The sequence below is a fragment of the Prosopis cineraria genome, unplaced genomic scaffold (genome assembly GCF_029017545.1).
Source record: "Prosopis cineraria cultivar Desert tree isolate PC_DT_omini unplaced genomic scaffold, ASM2901754v1 PC6, whole genome shotgun sequence".
Classification (NCBI taxonomy): Eukaryota; Viridiplantae; Streptophyta; class Magnoliopsida; order Fabales; family Fabaceae; genus Prosopis; species Prosopis cineraria.
In genome coordinates, this window is record NW_026555337.1 from 15,588,758 (window position 1) to 15,609,759 (window position 21,002).

General features: G+C 28.7%; 2 protein-coding genes across 2 annotated transcripts; both read left to right on the forward strand.

Annotated features, from left to right (window-relative positions):
• The first annotated feature begins 12,542 nt into the window (after positions 1 to 12,542).
• Positions 12,543 to 14,292, forward strand: LOC129313938 (uncharacterized). Its single transcript, XM_054957326.1, has 3 exons — positions 12,543 to 12,585; positions 12,821 to 13,412; positions 14,277 to 14,292. The coding sequence occupies exons 1-3, from the start codon at positions 12,543 to 12,545 to the stop codon at positions 14,290 to 14,292; spliced, it is 651 nt and encodes a 216-aa protein (XP_054813301.1).
• Positions 14,293 to 16,070: 1,778 nt separating this feature from the next.
• On the forward strand, positions 16,071 to 19,012 carry LOC129312636 (UPF0481 protein At3g47200-like). The gene is made up of 2 exons (XM_054955310.1): positions 16,071 to 16,105; positions 17,732 to 19,012. The coding sequence occupies exons 1-2, from the start codon at positions 16,091 to 16,093 to the stop codon at positions 19,010 to 19,012; spliced, it is 1,296 nt and encodes a 431-aa protein (XP_054811285.1). The 5' UTR covers positions 16,071 to 16,090.
• The last annotated feature ends 1,990 nt before the right edge of the window (positions 19,013 to 21,002 follow it).

Below are 21,002 nucleotides of genomic sequence, written 5' to 3' on the forward strand. Positions count from 1 at the left end.
GTTTTACAGGTTTTGAGTTAGAGAGAGAAATAGGGAAAGAATTGGGCAAGGAATAACTATTTAGCTATAAATATATAGTATAATGCTAAAGTTATATTTTAGGTTTGTGTATATATTTGTAATTACAAAGTATTTTGAGTTGTCAACTAGAAATGCATAACATTTTTGAGATAGTACACTTGTATGAAATCATGTGTATGTTGTATTTCAACCTAGCATTGTATGTGCTGATGATACATGTGGTGAAAGTGTTGTAATACTAGTAAAAGTGCAAGTATGATGTAAATATATGTAATGCAATCCATTACGCTTGTATAAATGATATATTTGGAGAAATTTTAGCCTATAATGGTGTTTTGAGAAATATGATATAGTGGAACTAAAATTGACATGCATGTGTATATTAATGATGATTTATGGTAAAGTGTTATAGTGATTTGGCTAAGTTATGGTGATGTGTGATACTGTGGTGATAGGCTTTGTTATGTGAAATTAGGGCATAAGTGGTCAAAACATGTGTTTGATGTTATATATTGTGTTTTATTGTTTAATCAAGTGTTTATTAGTCTATTGGATTTCGTTTAAGCCTCGAGATGGGCTAATGGTATAGGGCTTGTGTTTTGAGCTCTTGGATGCATCAATTTGTTTTAAAATCTAACTTTATACGATATTAAATCATAATGAAACTGTACTGTTAGCTAAATTATCAAATAAACTCTTAGTGAGCTCTTGAATTACTTCAATTGGACATCAGATGTGAAAATGATGCACGTTTGAATTTTACTTCAAAAAGTTATTATAACAGGGCATGTATATCGTAGCGCAATGTGCGCAAGTTGTGGCTCATGGCACAAAGGTTAGAATGCCCTTTCTATGCCATATGTCATGGCATAATACTACAAGCCATGATAAATCATGAGTTATGTGATGATGTGTTTGTATATACTAAGTTATTATTGTATGTAATTGCCACACTTTGATATGTTCTTGTTAAGTTTTTTAGTTATTGAGATTATTTAATCTCACTCCTATTACTTAATGTTTTCCAGGGGATAAGAAGGTGAAGACAAAAGAAGAGGCATTAACTCCCAAGAACTAGAGTTTTAATTGTAAAGTCTCTAGTTTAAATCTTATGCAACTGAATGCTGAGTTTCCAACTCTAGGATAAATGCATGATTCTGTATATGTGATGATTATGTTCATTTGCATATGAGTCCAAGTGTGATCTTGGGCAATTTTGTTAGTTGTTTGCCTTATATTTTTTAGTGAGGAGGCAAACCATACAAATGTGTGAACGTCATGGCTAATATGTGGTACTTGTTATAGCAAAAAATATATACATATATATATATATATGTATATATTAGAGAACAGAGTGTTCATGCATGATTATGCTTGTGTTATAGAATGAGAGGGGAGGCATTCTTATTGTGCAAGAATTTAAGTACTTAAAATTGGCATATAATGTTCTAGGATTCTAATATGATATTAGATTGAGATGAAAATAGTGTTAATAGCTAGCTTACCTAATTGTATACATGTGAAACTTAGATTTCTCTAATTAGAGGTCTGAGTGAATATTTATGGGTATATGAGGTTGGATAATTGATTTTTGTTATGACTATGTTTATAATACAATCCTCACCGTGATGAGATGAATTGGTGATTATGACAAGCGTGAGTATTAGTGGTGGTTGTGATGAGGAAATCCATTGGTCACAACAAGATGGTTTTTATACCTCAAGCCATAGCATAAGGGGCAATGGTTGTGGCGAGGGTAATTTGATAGCATTAGCAAATGGGTCCTTAGATGATGGCCATAAAGAACAGCTTTCTTGGCCATGATGAGCAAGTCAAGCATAGTTGGCTACTGTAAATAGACTCTTAGGTGTGATGAACATGTGTAGATTTATTCAAATGTCTGTTTTGTTCTTTTTGCTTAATATATGGTTGAATTTTTCATGTTTTTGCATAACTAATTACTTTAATTTTAGAAAAGTATTTTTATTAAATTTTTATTGAATTTTGGGATCCCAACTCTTAATTATTTTAATAAATGGTTTTAATAATATGCTAAGGTTGATAATAGTTTAATAGTGTTAGTTTTGATAATTGGGAGTTAATGACAGAGGTAATTACAAAGTCCTAATCAAATACAGATTTAATCCCAAACTTGTTAAGTAAGAGTATAGAAATTAAATTCTTCCTAACTTCTGGTACATAATAAAGATCTCTTAAAGTAAGTTTTTTTAAAAAGTGAATTCAATTTCCATGGTCCCTTTGCCCTAAACTTGGACACGTAAATCATTTTTCATATAGAGAACATTTCAAAGAGATTTTTGTTCTTGCACACATGACTAGTTAGATAAGATTAACTTTTCGCATTAGTTTTACCATTAACTGGTTTAGAAAGTTAAGACTTCTACATCCTCTCTTCCCACATTGGTTCTAGAATTAGTGTAAAAATTCTTTTTAACTAGTGTAAAAAGCCTTTTTTTATAGTAGTATAAGTTCACCCACCATGACTCATCATTGTCAATAAAGTAGATCTCAAATATTAAAAACAAAAGATTTTTGTCTTTGGAGGATGAATTGTTCTCTTCATCTTTCTTCTTTTATAGAAATGATAATCTTTCTTGTAAGGAAAAACATTTCCACACAAAAAATTCCTTTCCTTTCCTTGTTCTTGTTGGCATTTTGTGTTTGGGATTTGTCTTTATCTTTCTATAACATCCTAAAAATTAATTCTTTAATTAATTAAGATAGTAAAGAATAATTGAGTAAATTTAATCTTGAGAATGGTTTAAGAATGGTTAGAGACAGCAAATATGATTGAAGGATTGATTTACAACCTTTGGATCGAGGTCAGAAGGGTATTAGGGCTTTTAGGCTTAAATGGAATATCAATTTCAGATTGCCATTTTTGTACCATTTGCCATGGTGGATAGACAAAATCTGAAATTTAAAACATGAATCTAGCATTTATGTGACAAAAAGAAAGAAAGAAACGAAGAGGGAGTAGGAGCCAAAGTTTGGGTCTTTTAAGGCATGAGTCTATTAGTATTTTAAGGGGATTAAGAGATTTAAATCACTTAGGTAAGCTTTACCTCTCTTCTTCCTCCTCTTCTATACAGGTTTTTTCACTAGGTCTTGTCTTGTGGACAATATTTTTGGATCTTAAGGCTACAGGTTTGAACCTAGTGTTTTAAGTGGGACTAATAGGAGTTAGTTAAGGGATTAGGCCTAGGCTTTTTAATAAATCCTAGACAATTTAAGGGAGATTTTAGTTGATTGAGTGTTATAATTGTTATTATTTAAGCTAATGAGAGTTAAATAAAGTTAAAGGGAGATAATATACCCATCGATTGTGAGAAAACCCAATATATTGGGATTTAGGTAATTAAAGTAGTGAAATTAGAGTATTGGATTGTGCTAAAATGGTAATTAACTTGGGTTAGTCCCAAGCTACCATGGTGATTTTGGTTTTGTATTAGGATAATGAAGGTAGTATTCAATGTTTTTAGAATGAAACTGAATATTGGATTGGAAAGGCCAGCGTTCACAATTCGTATAGTCCAACCCAACGGTCGAATAGGTGATGTAATGATGAAATTAAAATATTATATATGTACATTATACATAATAATCTAAATATAAGATATAAATATGAAATTGTTATTTAACTTAAAAATAAAACCAAATATTTCAAGTTTATCATGACTTAACAAGCCACATGATATAACATGACATCAAATGATTAGAAAAATTAGTCATTTTCTTAAAAAATTGATAAAAATAAAAAAGAAAAGGGTATTTCTTTTGAACAGTCCTATTTTTAAAAACTAGATTCGATTCCCAGTCCGAACGCTAGTCCAAAGTGGCCTAATTCGGCCTAACTTTTCAAATGATTTTTTTCGGCTCAACTGAGCTATTAGCTTGATTGGTTGACAGTTTATAGGATTGCCCTTCCTTTTACCATATGTGTCCTCTTGTGAACATTGGTATCTTTTGCATCATCTTGTTTTCTATATACTTCTTTATAAGAGAGATATCTTCCTCTTTATGCTTAAGACTCTTTTTGAAGTCTTTTCATGAAGGAAAAAGTTTGTTTATAATTGAAAAGATAATGATACATCCTTTTATGCATAAGACTTTTGCCTATGTTTTATTTGGGTTGGGTGTTCTTCTTCTCCTTCTTGCAACTTGAGATTAGTAAGGACATAAGCCACTTTCAAGGTTATGAGAAGAAATTTTGTCTTCCTTTGCCATCTAAGAATATTTCCTCTTTCTATTCCTTACAACTTCATAAAGATTATTGTTAACTCCTTCAAAGAAGCCATTTATAGGACACAAATTTAAGTTTAAAGATTGTTGATGAAAATGGCTCTTTACTCAAGAGAGATATCTTTCTTTTTATATTTAAGACTCTTTTTGAAGTCTTTCCATAAAGGAGGAAGTTTGTTTATGATTAAGGAGACAATGATGCATATTCATCTATATGCATTTTGTGTTGTTTGAAATTATTCAAGATATGTTGACTTTCATATATTTGTTCTATTATAGATCTCCCACCAACCATTCTACAATTATTAAAATAAGTAATATTAAAATAAGTAACAATAAATTTCTTACTTGTTGCATCCTCTTCATGTACCTTGCCTTTAGTTTGCCCTAGAGTTCCTTTACAGAGGATAAATATTGATAAACATAAAGGACAGACTCATCAAGCATATTGAGAATATGTCTAGTGCAAATATAGTCATCATTCTTTGACTTTTTTGCTTATGTTTTATTTGGGTTGGGTTTTCTTGTTATCCTTCTTGCAGCTTGTGAGTGGTGAGGACATAAGCCACTTTCAAAGTTTTAAAAAAGAATTTTATCTTTCTTTGCCATTTGAGAACGTTTCCTCCTTCCAATCCTTATAGCTTCATGGAGATTATTGTCAACCCCTTCAAAATAATCCATTTATGGTACACAAATTTAAGTCTAAAGATTGTTCATGAAAATAGCTTTTTGAATAATAAATGATGTAGAGATAAATATAAGGTTGTGCACAATGTCTTTAATGTGTGGCCACCATTTTCCTTTAGGCTTAATTTGCCTCCACCTAGTCTAGTCTTTAGGTGCAAGTTAGGTTAGTGGTAAATTTCCTTTAGGATGCAATGAAGACCCTTGAGTATGGTTTGCACCACCAAGACTTAAGCTAAGACAACAATGGTGTTTACAATGTGATAATGTGATTTTATCTCGGGTGCACTTAAAGATAAAGGCATTGAGTTTCAATTAATGGATCTCCAAAATGAATGATAGTGAGTGGTATTTATAGATATTGAAGTGATGCCTTAAAATGGTACCTTAAAGTAATAAAACTATATTTAAAAGTCATAACCTATGTTGGTTCACAGCCCTTTGTTGGTTCATGAATCGATATGGTTCAATAATTAATATTTAATTAAGGGTTATTTACGATAACTTTTTATGAAAAGAAATATCCTTTTAATATGTAGATCAGTTTTCTTGAATTACATTTCCATTCAACAAGTGACACATTTTATTTGTACAAACCTTCAAGGGTGACTTTTGAATTTAGAGAGACATGATCTTGGTGACTATAACTTTATATGTATCCCTTCATAGAAATTCCTTTATTTATAAGGACATGACTTTTTTTAAAAAGATAACTTATCATTTTAAAAATATTCCAATAGTATAATGAAATTTTGTAATTTAAAACTAGATAGGTCTAAAATTGAGGCATTGTGGCTTTTTCACACTCATAAGAAATTAGACCAAGTTTTAAGAAACTTGATTGTATTTTTGCAAATTTATAGGATTTGTTTGTAAATAAGTCTCTTATTTGAGACTTATACATAATTTTGGCATATATTATTAGTTTCTAATTCTATAAAATTATTGTTTATGCTGTGCAATGTAAATTGAACAATCAAATTTTTAACTTGGATAAGATAAGATTATATTATAAGAACTTGCCAATTGAGTTTAATACAACAAAATGTCTTATCCCACTAAGTATGGTTGGTTACATAGATTGTATGATGTCATTGTGCTTTATTATAAACCAAGCTTTTGGTAATATTGTTAATCAAGAGGTTTCATTAAAATATTTTCATGAGTGTTCTCTTTGATTTTCTTTCACATTTCTTTATAAGGTTTGTGAAGATTATTTATTGCACTCTTCTCACTGGTGCCCCTTATAGCTTTCTTTGTATATGTCCAAATAATTTTAAACAATTTTCTACCATCTTCCCTTCAATAGATGTCATGCCTATTTTTTTTATATATATTTTCATTTTGAATTTTATCTTTTTGTGTATCTCCACATATCCAACTCAAGATTCTCATATATGCTATTGCAACTTTATATTTTCGTTGTCTCTTTAAAGCTCAATATTTACTACCATATAACATGATTGGTATTATAATAGTTTGATAAAATTTTTCTTTAATTTTATTATATACCTACTAATCACAAATAACTCCTTATAAGCTTTCTCTATTTAAACCATCTAGTTTATATCTTATGTGCAATAATCCCTTCAATTTCACCATCATTTTAAAAATTGCTCCCTAATGTGTGAACTCTTTTCACTAATTCTACTAGTCAACTTGGACAAATGTAAATTTGATTGAATAAAAAAAAAGTCCCTTAGATTTGTGCACATTGTGCAAAACCTAATCATTTTCAGTAACAACGTTAGAGAATACGCGAAAAGTCAAGTTTTTGTTGTTATTTTTTTTAAAAAACATTTTACTCGAAGTTCAAAACTTACTCCTTAAATATCTAAACATTTTCACCAGATTTGTATATATTGAGCAAAGCCTAATTTTTTTTTTCTTTAACAAGAAGTCAACTTGAACAAATGTAAATTTGTCTAGTTAAACAAATAGTCAGTTAGATTTTTATACATTGAGCAAAACCTATTTTTTTTTTTCATTAACAATATTAGAGAATGTGCAAAAAGTCATGTTTCTATTGGTTCTTCCATTACCTTTCACACGAAACTCAAAACTCACTCTTTAAATATATATCTACACTTTTCCACTAGATTTGTGCACATAGAAATACTACATGAAAGAAGTGTAGATTTGATTTGGTAAACAAATAGTCCATTAGCTTTGTAGACATTGAACAAAACTCTGTTTTTTGGTTAACAAACCAGTCAACAATGACAAATTCACTAGTTGTGCCAGAGAACGTGTAAAAAGTCAAGTTTTTGTTGGTCCTTTGGTTGCCTTTTACCAAAATTCACTGTCTAAATATCTAAACTTTTTTCTTTGTTCAAAAAAAAAATTATCTAAACTTTTCCATTATATTTGCACACATTGAACAATACATGAAGGAATTATAAATTTGATTAGGTAAACAAATACTCAATTCTATTTGTACACATTGAGCAAAACCTAATTTTGTTTCATTAACAACTAGTCAACTTGGACAATCTGACTGGTTGTATTAGAGACAGTTCAAAAGTCAAGCTTTTGTTGGTTTTTTAACCAGAAAATCAAAACTCGCTTTTTAAATATTTAAACTTTTCTACAAGATGCGTACACATTAAATAATACTTGAAGGAAACGAAAATTTGATTAGGTGAACAAGTAGTCCATTAGATTTGCACACATTTATCAAATCCTTTTTTTTTTTCAATTAACAACCAGTCAACTTGGACAAAGACAGGTTGTATTAGAGAACGTGGAAAAGTTCAAGTTTTTGTTAGTTTTTTCTAATATTTTCAGAATGAAATTGGACATTGAATTAGAAATACCAACGATTGCATGGTCTAATTTGATCGAACTAGTCCAATTTGATCGAACTAGTGACCTAATAATCAAATAAAATTAATATAAAATATATATAAAATAAATACAAGAAAAAATATAGTATGTTAATAAAATAATTGTAAATTAATAATATTGTAAATTATATTAACTCATGAAATATAAGTAAATTTTAATTAAATTAGATATGAGTAGACTCAAAAATATTTGTATTTACATATATAATTGTTAACATCTTTATAAAAAAAAAAGGTCTCAAATTATATTTTATACATATGAATTATCTAAAAAATAAAGTTGGCTATTAATACGATCTAATTTTTAAATTTTTAATTTTTTTAAATTTTTAAACTTTTTTAATATTATATTTAAAACTGTTTAGTTTTTTAAAAATCGCTCCAGTTCTTGGTTCAACTTTGGTTTTCTGCTCAATAGTAGCTCAATTTTGGTCCAATTTGATTCAATCATAAAAACAATTTTTTGTTCCAAACCCAGCCATTAATGACTCTAATCAACGATCCGACTGTCTATATAGTCTGGTTTTTAAATTATTGATTCTTTTATTGTCTTTTACTAAAAGTTCAAAACTCACTCTTTAAATATCTAAACATTTTTGACTTGATTTGTACGCATTGTATAATACATTAAAGAAATAAATCTGATGGGTAAACAAATTGCCCCTTAGATTTGTACATATTGAGTAAAATCTAATAATTTTTCATTAACAACCAGTTAATAACTTTGAACAAATTCATTGGCTGTGTTACAGAACGTGAGAAAAGTCAAGTTTTTGTTGGTTCTTTTGTAGCCTTCTTTTATAGAAGTTCAAAATCGCTCTTTATATTACCATATTGAGCTAAACTTTACGGATTCAAATCCTCTAAAATTGGGATTTGTGAATTTTTGTGAAGTTTTCCTTTTTTTAAGAAAGAGAAAGAAGATTTTATATTTTATAAAAAATAATAAGATGAGAGAAAATATTGAAAAAAGAAAACTTCACCTAAATTGACTAATTCCAACTTGATTTAAATCCAAAATTTACAGCCTAAGATCATGCATCAAACATCAATATATCACACAACTATAAGATTTAATTTCCATTAAACATACAAACAGTTATTGGAAGTCAACAATTTAACCCAAATATATGCAAGCAATGACAATCCAAAACCTTAACAACAATTCAAACTTAGGGATTGCGAAAAGATTATTAGCAAAATAATTAAAATATATATATATATATATATATTTTGACAGTAAACATATATATATATATATATATATATTGTGCGCGCGCGCATATAAACACACACACACACATGTATATAAAAGTCAAATAAGCCCCATTTGTCTTTAAACAACAAATCTCAAACAGCCCCTTTTTGCATGTTTCACGCATGCATGGAACTAAATTTTCTCAAATAACTAAATAACTCACTTATCTGACTTAACCATCTCTTAGTAATAGTTCTACACAAACATAAAGTCCCATCAAATTCAAAGTAACTTGTTTGACTTCCAAAACTTCATGTTTTCCTTGTTTATTAAGTTACTTACACAAATAATAAATTAAACTCAATCAATACTGGAATCATACCCAAAAGAACCTATTTAACCACCAACTATTCAACTCCGCCCACAACAACCAATTTGTTAATTTTCAACACTTCAACCTCCTAAATTACTTCAAAACACATGCAATTGAATCCTAAATCACTATTAAAATTATCCCTAACAATACAAAATATTAGGATTAATTAAAAACAGACCGACTATGAACTTTATAAGTTAGAAATAGATTCCAGCAATAGGCTATTAAAAAATTGTCCACATTTTTTTTAGATACTTTCCATCATATAGGATGAAAAAGCATTTCTATCATAGGATGAAAGACACGCCCTTCATGTTTGGTATAAATAGAAAAATGCTTTCTAGAAAGAAAGAGAGAATGTATCTAGACAGAATATGACATAGGTACATTTCCCATTTCCTTTGTAGAAAGCATTTTTCCATATACCAAACATGCATAATACAATGACTTGATGAAGTGACATATCAATGCATTGTTGAAGGGTATAAATGTAAAAAGGGCTACAATATTGTCGCACCCAATCCAGAATTTCTCGAGGAGGAAATCGAATGAAAAATAAATATTTGAAAGTCGCCACCAAAATTTTAAAAAAATTTTTGAAAACTTTTTTAACATGTGGTCTACATGAAGAGAAAAAGAGTAACGAAGTTGATTGTATAAGGGAAAGGTATTAGACACCCCACAACACTCATTCATATGAATAATTATCTTAAATAACTATATAAATTTATATGGCCTTAAAAAATATATTAATTATCCTTAATAAAACAATAAGATAAAAAAAGTAAAAGGAAATTTTTTTATTTATTTACAAGTTAGACTTGATCTAGGATGAACCCTAGGGCCTACATACCATTTTAAGGAATCAAAGCTCACGTAGTTCGGGGTAAAAATGCGTGCCCCTTAGTTGAGAATTTTTTTAGGAAAATATCAATTATTAATTTTTATAAAATATTTTTAATGTTGGTTTGTATTTTTTATTCATGAAAATATTTGATTTCTTTATTTGTAGCAAAATCCTAAGAAAAATTTTTGGGAAAATATTTTGATAAGATTTATGAAAATTTCATGTATCCCAAAATCAATCTTCCAAATATGATTTATTTTATTTTATTTATTTTTAGGAAAATATTTTATGTTTTTAAATAAGAATAAAATATTTTAAAATATGTATGTAAGATAATTTATTGCTGTGTAAAAGAAGTTAGTTGACTTATAAATTTGTGGGGACTTTGAAAGTCTCACACAATTGATGATTTTAAAACTATGTATATGCAATAATTTATAGCTATAGAGGATTATAAATTAATTAACTTATAAGCTTGTGTATACTCTGAAAGTCTCACATAATCAGAAGAATATAAATCGCTTTATAGATGTACATGTTGAAAATTTATTCCCATGTATACCAAATTAATTAACTTAAAAATTTATGAGGACTCTGAAAGTTTCTCATAAAAAATAGATTAGGTAAAATCATATAATGTAAGCTAAATTAATTAACTTAAAAATTTATGAGGATTTTGAAAGTTTCTCATAACAAACAAATTAGGTAAAATCATATAATGTAAGCTAAATTAATTAACTTGATAATTTATGAGAGTTCTAAAAGTCTCCCATAGCAAATAGGTTAGGTAAAATCCTAATAGATATAATGAGGAATCAATGTTTTTTATATATTGTTTTGTTATTATTATTTGGAGATTAATTGTTATCTTATCTATTACTTTATCTTGATTATTGTATTATTTTGAAATCTTTAAATCTTAATATTAGATATTAGGTTATGCTATCTTGAAATCTTGAAATCATAATATTAGATAATATTCTGATTATTATATTATTTTAAGATATTCAAATATTTATAGCTCATTATTAGATCATGATCTAGCTTGATTATATTTATGTCATGTTTTATTATTTTCATATTCAGTACTCTTATAAGGCATTTTTTGAGAAGTTAGATATTTAAAAATATAAGTTACTTTTAGTCTTTTGAGGTGTAATCATTTTTTTTAAATGCCTCTATTGATAGTAACTTTATATCTATTATAGGGTCTTTAATAGAGATAAATATGAAAAGATAATGTTAGTTTGAAAGTAGGTAATCACTTTATTGAGGGGTGAGATTCGGTTAAAAATACCTTACATTTTCGAATGGAGGAGTACCTTTTAACTTTTTATTTATTTATTTCTTTTGTTATAAAATAAAATATTTTTCTATTTTCATTCTTATTTTTTTTATTTTATTATGAATATTACCTTATTTATTTATTAGAATTTACACAAAATACGGTGTTCACATATATAAATTTACAAATTTATCTGGAATGTTTTCGAAAAAGCACTGATGGTATTCTAACAAAAGGCATAATGTAGCCTCAACATTTTTTAAAATCAGATAATTTTGGCCCACCATGACAAAAGGCCCACATTGACCACTAATCTTTGGTTTTTGACGATCATGCTTAAATTTGGCATGCCACATCTGATGTGGCTATTCAAAAAGGTTAAAAAAAGAAAAAAAGAAAAACTAAAACACCACCACTTGCTATTCATTCTCCTATTTTCTATTAAGGCCATGTGTTTCACCTTCTTTCTCCTCGTGAGAACTTGTATGTCATCACTAAAACTTACAACATAAGCTTTTTTAAAAAATTATAACATATTTTAAAATATATTGACAATCAGCAGTGACACTAAAAAGTCGCCGCTAATTTTTAACTTTCAACGATGACTTGTATGTCGCCGCTGACACTTACAACATAAGTTTTTTTTTTAAAAATTATAACATATTTTAAAATATGTTGACAATCAGCGGTGACACTAAAAAGTCGCCGCTAATTCTTAACTTTTAACGGTGACTTGTATGTCGCCGCTGACACTTACAATATAAATTTTTTAAAAAAAATTATAACATATTTTAAAATATGTTGACAATCAGCGACGACACTAAAAAGTCATCGCTGATTCTCAACTTTCAGCGACAACTTGTATGTCTTCGCTGATACTTTTAACATAAGTTTCTTAAAAAAATTATAACATATTTTAAAATATGTTGACAATCAGCGGTAACACTAGAAAGTTGCCGCTGATTTTCAATTTTCAGGGGCGACTATATCTTGTATAGTCGCCGCAGAAAGTCACTATTTCAATGGCGACTTCAAATATTGCTGTAGAAACTCACACTTTCAGCTGTGACTTTTACTGTCGCCACTGAAAGTGGAGAATTAGTAGCGACTTTTTAGTGTTGTTACTAAAAGTTATTTTTTTGTAGTGTTATTGAAAATCAGCTTCCATTTTTCATCTTAGAGAAGCTATATGAAATATTCATCAGTCAAATTGATACACCCAAACCCAAAGATCAAAAGTATCCAAGATTATTTCTAGACCTCTGCCTTGACTACTTTAGCGATTTGCCAATATGTTCAGGCAAGATAACCCAGAAGCAGGAAAATGGACATTCCTTCTTACATTTCACAGATCTTATTAGATATCTTTGCCTTCCATATTATTTTGATGATACTCCATTTGAATATGGTTCAAACAACACTAAAAAGAGCGAATCAGGTTCAACCCAAATCCGTGGTCTAAAGAGTGCAGCGAAATTGAAGAAGGCAAGGATAAACTTTAAACCGGTTCATGACAGAAGCTTAATTGACATCAGATTCAACTCTCGGAATATCCTCTCCGGTCGACCATATTTTGAATTCCCAAAACTAATCATAGACGACTCGACTGAAGTTATTTTCCAAAACATCATTGCTTTCGAACAGTTTTTCTGCAAACCAAATCAGCATCACTTCAGTGCCTATGTTCGTTTGCTTAGAGATCTCATTGACACTCCAGAGGATGTGGCTTTACTTGCTGACAAAGATGTTTTGGTCCATACACTGGACACTAATGAGGAAGTGGTCACTTTATTCAATAAGCTATCCAAAGGATTGGTGGTAAAGTCAAGCACTTACAACGATCTCATTGAACGAGTCAAAAGGCATTACGACAGTGGAAGGACTCACTTCAGGTTAACATATTTTCGTGATCTTTGGAGAACAAGTTCGACTATAGTGGACTCGCTGTCTTCATCTTCGGTACTACTAACGCTATCCGTACTTTTCTTAAAGACTTTGATTAGGATCGTGCTATTTAAGTGTTTTGCCTTATGTTTATTTGAGGCTAATTAATTAATTAACGATTTCTTTTGTCTTCGTTTGATTTGGATTGCTTTTGTTTCTATTAAATTAATCATCTATGTGTATAAGTAGGTCCATCTAGGTTCTAGGATTGAGTTGTGTTGTGTTTGTGTATAATTATTTTAGTGTGAGTTTCATCTACATGACTATTATGCTTTAATTAATGTATTTATCCTGTGATTCAACAGCTAAGTTATCACAATAATTCTACCATTTAAATTTAATTAGTTGTGATATAATATTGCATATATCTAGAAGTTCCCACTTTGCGATCCATGTGGCAGATTCGACCATACGTGAGGAAAGAGTTGTTTTGCTTTTCTTAATGACTTTTAGGATCAAACTATTACATTTGTGTTATGTTCGTTGCTTATTAATTATATGGTGGAATGCGAAGTGCTAATATATTTGCTCAATTGTTTGGTTTAATTTGATTGTGGTTACTCTACTTTTGGTTTGATTATTGGATTACTTTTGTTCATATTAATCATCTACATTATATATTATATGGCTAAATGGTATCGGCTAAAAAATAGAAAAAAAGGCTAAACGGTAAAAAGTCCTGGAACTTTTTTACAAGAAACTTAATATTTTAAACCTTTTTTGGAGTGATGCTATAATTGAACTTTAAAAAAAAAAAAAAAAGTGCAATGTCATCGTACAGTGTTGACTGTCTGTTTGACTTTAATTGTTAGGTTTGCAGCCGCCTGACCTTTTTTAAAAATTAACCAGTGTCTTCTTTTTGTCTTCCACCTTCATCAAACTCAACAGAGACTCAAGCTTCAGAACTCACATCAACTTCCCTATCCCACTCATTGAGCTCCCCTATATTTTCTTCTGGGTTTTCTAGTGCCATAGGGCTCAACCAAACTCAACTCATCTTAAATTCTTCAGAGGATTTGCGCTCAATTCCATGTCTGACAACCTCAATCCCTCGGCCTCCTCGTCCAAAACCTGTCCCCATATAACATGCCCGTAGTGCTTCGAAACCCCAGAAACTACACTGAAGAGTAGGGCAGTATAAAATTTTTTTAATCCGACCTGACCCAGTCCAATTCAAAATGGTCATGTCTTATTCAATTATTATAAACACTAGTCTTTTTAAGACTAAAAAAATTAAAAAAATTAGACTATTTATTTAAGTTGGACTAGACAGAAGACTGGGCATCTAAATCATTTAGTTTAGTCCAATCCTATTAATTTATTTAATATAATTATAATTTTTTTTTTGGCAAATGGTTCAAGTATAATTGACGCTAAAGAGATGATTACATAAAAATTTATTGAGTTTGTTTCTACATTATTGTTGTAATGTAGTGTTGTTGAAGTTTGTTGAGTGTTGTTTTTATTGAAATTATAATTTAAATAATCTAAACTGTAATTGAAATATTTTTTCTTGTTGTTGAAAATTATTTTGAATTTATTATGATTATAAGTAATTTTATTATCTTAATTAAGTTTATCAGGTTGAAATAAATTATTGTCTCTTATAGAGAAAAAGAAAAAAAATAGCTATGTGAGTATCGGGTTAACAGGACCAGTCTCCTAGTCTCATGAATTAAGTTTGATCCTATTAATTTTTAAGTCATCATGAGACAAGATTGAATTATAAATTGTCTAAATTAATTTTTTTTATAAAAAAGATTAAACTTTAAATTAGGTCAAACTTCAGTGCCGTTGAATCCCTTATTAGCCCTACTGAAGAGTGAGACAGAGACATTAGGGAAAATGGGCGGCAGGGCAAAGAATTGAACCCATCTAGCTCTGACCCTTTTGAACTAATTATCCACTTCTGCAGATATTGTAACGTTTTGAAAAAGATTGGGACAGTGGACTTTTAAACATTTTTTAGGATATTAATTAAAATTTTAACAAAAAACGTTCAAGATAAATTCGGATAAATTGGTTCTGGTTGAAAGGAATCTTATACTAAAAAAAAGTGAATTAAATTTTTAAAAATTTAAGAACGTTTATATTGATATACAAAAAAATTATCATTAAAAATTTAAAAATTTATCAGGAATTTATTATTGATATAAAACTGTATATAATTAATAAATATAATAAATAAGTTATAATATAAAATAAAATAAATATTAAATTATTTATTTAATTTAATTTTATAATATGAGTTATATCTGTAAAAGCTTTGATAAATTTGCATTTTAAGCCAAGAAAAGAAATTGCGGTAACTTTTTGTTAGAAATAAAAAACGTGGTTAATTAACAACCCGCCATCAACAATAATTTCCGACCGACTTTACTGTAATTTGAGATAAGATTACAAGGCCCACCTTACTATGAGATTACAAGCACAATGATATTTCATATTTGGTTCTAGAGGATATTTCCTTTAGGTGCGTGATACACGCACTGCCACGTGTCCAATTCGAGAAATGTTTACGCTTGCCCTGGGCTAATTATATATATATATATATATATATATATCTGCGCAATATTGTATATGACGAAGCAAAGGCAGGCGTTAGCAAAGGCTTCGTTTGTTGGAAATGGCGGATCATCAGGTTCATATTCCAACCCTACAAAATCTATGCTTTTCTCTTTAGTTTGTTTTATTTAATGCACTTTTCGTCTCGTTATTTAATACTCCTTCATTATTTTACTTTTTAGATATTTTCTTTTTCTCCCTCCCCGTATAAAGTGAAAAGTTCTTTTTGAAAGTTAATATTATACAAAAAAAAATCTTATGAAAAAAAAATTAATCATTTTATCTTCATAATTTTGACACAGATAAACTTAATTCTTAAATTTTAATTTATTATAATTTGATACTTATAGTATTGACTCGGTTGTAATTCAATCCATCAATTTTGACTATTGCAACTCAGTTCCTATAATTTTAAACATTTAAATATTGGTCCCTATATTTTAAAAAATAAAATTATAAAGATTAAAACTATTTTAAAATTTTAATCTTTGCAATAAAAAGATTAAAAGGATTTAGTAATTTAAAATATTAGTTCTAAATTTTAACATAATTTTAATCTTTATAATTTAATTTTTAAAAATATAGAGACTAATATTTCAATAGTTAAAACTATAGGGACTGAGTTGTAATAATCAAAGTTGAGGGATTGAGTTACAATGGAATCAAAATTATAAGAAATGAGTTATAATAAATTAAAATTTAATAATTAAATTACAATTAGATCAAAGCTATAAGGATTAAATGATAATTTTTTTTTTGAGCAAAAAAATGATAAATTTTTCTTAAAGTAAAATTAGGAGAGTAATAAAATGCGCCGTCAATGAATTTCATCTCAATTTCAGCTAGTATGGTTTTCTTAAACCTCGATTGATGTGTATATTTTTCTTCTTACAATAAGGAATCTTTTTGCAAATCACGAGGAATAATTTCGCTCCTATTTAGGCTTTTTTCCCCTTATTTTGATTTCAATTTGTGGTTATATGAGGATGATAAGTGGTATAAGTTATTCCATTTGTTTAAAAATATAAAACATTTTTTAAAAAATTGAATATTAAAAAATGTAAAGTATTTTTATTTTTTTAAAGGGTAATTATTGTCTTTTTTTTTTAAAGTGCCTTTATAGATAATGACTTTATATTTATTATATGGTATTTAACAGGAATAAATATAGAAAAATAGGGTTAGTTTGAAAGTAGGTAACTATTTTATTAAGGGGTGAGATTTGGTTAAAAATATTTTATATTTTTTAACGGAGGGAGTATATTTTTTATTTACCCATGTGTGCAATTAAATATTATAGCTAGTTAACATAACTTTGACTTTTGAGAAGAATATATTTAAAAAAGTACTACAAATTTTATACATTTTTAATGAGAAAATTCCATTTAACCACCATTATTTGTTTTTGTGTGGACCAAAAGAGTATTTACTCCCTCGTAATGATAATGGAAAACATTTTGTAAAATTTACTGTTAATCCAAACCTATTTAAACTCATTTACTGTAAAAAAAATGTAATGCAAATTTTAAAAGTTCTCATTAGTAAAATTTGAAGTTTATTTTATTTTTAAATAAAATTAATGACTTAACCACCTTTCTTTAATTCTAGTGATGTGTTTAGAAATGTCTTAGGAAGTAGTTTGCTAGAAGGTAATTATTGCTTATATTATTAGGACATAAATCCATCTAGATCATTAATGCAGGGAGAGATCTCGATTCACATCCCAACAGATCCGATGTCAACAGAGTGTTGCAGCAAGATTCCTGAGATTCTTCGGAAGCTGAATCCAGAAGCTTATACTCCTTTATTAGTTTCCATTGGCCCTATTCACTATTACCTTGCTCCTTGCACGGAAATGCAGCAGCACAAAGTTAAATACAAAAAGGATTTCTCCAGTCGTGTGCAGAACATGGAAACATTGCAGCATAACTATAAAGATTTCATTGAGAGTAATTTTGAAATGATTGTCAATCAGTATCCACATTCCAATCATTGGCGCACAAAGAAAATCTGTGAAATCATATTGGAGGATGCTGTCTTTATATTGGAGCACTTTTTGAGGAACTCATCACCACCAGCAACTCCCAAAGAAGATGATTATCCATTAAATACACCTTCGTATTTTCAGACCATCCAGCGAGACTTGTTACTTGTTGAAAATCAGCTTCCATTTTTCGTCTTAGAGGAGCTATATAAAAGATTTATCAGTCATGATGGCACACCCAAACCAAAAGATCAAGAGTATCCAAGGTTTCGAAACCTCTGCCTTGACTACTTCAGCAATCTGCCAATATGTTTAGGGAACCAAAAGGAAAAAGAACGCGTAGTACGCCATGATTCCTTCAAACATTTCGCGGATCTCGTCAGATACCTTTGCCTTCCAGATTATTTTCATGATGCTCCACATGGATCTCGTTCAAACAACAACAGGGGTCAACAAATCCCTGGTCTAAAGAGTGCAACGAAATTGAAGGAGGTAGGGATAAACTTTAAACAAGTCAATGACAGAAGCTTGATTGACATCAGATTCAACGCTTGGTCTGGAAAACCATATTTGGAATTCCCAAAAATAATCATAGACGACTTAGCCGAAGTTATTTTGCGAAACATCATTGCTTTCGAACAATATCACTATAATCCGAATCAGCATCATTTCAGCGCCTATGTTCGTTTGCTTAATGATCTCATTGACACTCCAGAAGATGTGGCTTTGCTTGTTGACAAATATGTGTTGGTCCATACATTGGACACTAATGAGGAATTGGTCACTTTAATCAAGAAGCTAAACAAAGGATGGGTGATAAACTCAAGCATTTACAACCACATGATTAGAGCAGCCTGGGGATATTGCGATAGTGCATGGAATCACCTCAAGTTTACATATTTTCGTGATCTTTGGAGAACAAGTTCGACTATTGTAGGATTCGCCGTCTTCGTCTTCACTACTACCAACACTGTCCGTGCTTTTGTTGACGGCTTTTAGGATCATACTATACTATTAGTATTATATTACTGCTATAAATTTTTGATGCTTAATTATATCGTCATGTGCTAAGTGCGAATATTAGTTGCTTGGTTTTATCATGTGGCTAGTTTGAATTTGGTTTCTCTGCGTTTGGTTTGATTTGGATTGCTTTTGTTCATATTATGATAATCTACATTATATATTAAGCATGTGCTTCCCGCATTTCCATGATTTAGCAGCCAAGTTATGGAAATTCTATCATTCCGGTTTAATTATTTATAATCTAGTATTACAATATGACAATTCAATAATCTGGAATATTTATACTTTTAAAAATGTTAAACATGTACTTCTAATAGTTGAAACCAATTTCCTACTTCCAAATTTAAAAATCATTATTGTGTGTCAATATTTTTAGTCATTCGAATTAATTCAGTTTGGCTTGGTGTAATAGAAATAAGAAAACATAAAGGATAGAGCAGGCACAGAGATACTAGAAAAGAAGGAAATAAGTCATGGAAGGCAAGAGAAGAAAAACTCCATAATCAATGAGACCCTTTGACTTTGACATCCTTTTGAGCCCAGCCCATACCTCTTTTCTTAAAAAAAAAAAGCCCAATATCATGACATTCCATTTCCTTCCCCTTAAAACTAACCTTGTTCTCAGGGTCAAAAGCATAAATAGTAGCGAATGATAATGATCGAGCATAAATGCATTAGAAGCACCAACGTCGTAGATACTACAGGAAGCAAAGAAGTGCCAACATACCCAAGCGGCTAGAAGGTAGTTCAAATATTGAATCCCAAGTCCATTGTTAACCATACTTTATTTTATCAAATTTAATAATTTATTTAATTAACAATTTTAATTAATATATTATATTACTTAATAAAAAAATCAGAGAAGTGTCATTTGTTGAGATTGAAAATGCTATCTCTATACTCCCTTATTGATTTAAAATTTTATTTTATCATATTAAATAATTATTTTATTATAATTTATTTATTTAGTAATTACAACTAATATATAATAATATTTAATAAACAAATGAAGAGAGGTGGCGTTTTCCAACTTGAAAATTCCACCTCTCTTCTTTTTCATTATTTATTTATTTTTTATAAGATAAAATATTATTTATTATAATTATTATAATTTATTTAGTTAATATTAATTATTAATATATCTACTATTTAATAATTAAAAAGCAAAGAGGTGGCATTTTTTAAGTTTGGAAATATCACTTCTCTGTCCTATTATTGATTTATTATTTTTTCTCATATTAAATAATTATTTTATTATAATTTATTTAATTAACAATTTTAATAAATAAATTATATTATTTAATAAATAAAATTAGAAAGATGGTGTTCGCTAAATTTGAAAATGCTACCTCTATACTCCCTTATTGATTTAGAATTTTGCTTTATCATATTAAATAATTACTTTATTGTAATTCATTTATTTAGTATTTATAATTAGTATATAATAATATTTAATAAAAAATGAAGAGAGGTGGCATTTCCAAACTTGAAAACGCCACCTCTCTTCTTTTTCACTATTTATTTATTTATAAGATAAAATATTATTTATTATAATTTATTTAATTAATATTAATTATTAATATATACTATTATTTAATAAGTAAAAAGCAGAGAGGTGGAATTTCTTGAGCTTGAAAATGCCACATCTCTACCTTATTATTGATTTTATTTTTTTATTTTATTAGATTAAATAATTATTTTATATTATAATTTATTTAATTAATAATTTTAAGTAATATATCATATTACTTAATAAACAAAATCAGAGAAGTGGTGTTTGTTGACGTTGAAAATTCCACTTCTATACTCTCTTATTGATTTAAAAATTTATTTTATCATATTAAATAATTATTTTCTTATAACTAGCATGGTATCCCATGTGATGCACGGGAGCAATAAATATAGAAAATGATAAATTAAGTCCTTCACTAAATTGATTTGTATGATGAATTGTAAACAATACATT

Bases quoted from the DNA above. Each gene is read 5' to 3' on its own strand.
- LOC129313938 (XM_054957326.1), top strand. From the start codon at position 12,543: ATGGCGACTTCAAATATTGCTGTAGAAACTCACACTTTCAGCT. The intron at 12,586-12,820 runs GTGACTTTTACT...CAATATGTTCAG, and splicing joins AGAAACTCACACTTTCAGCT to GCAAGATAACCCAGAAGCAG.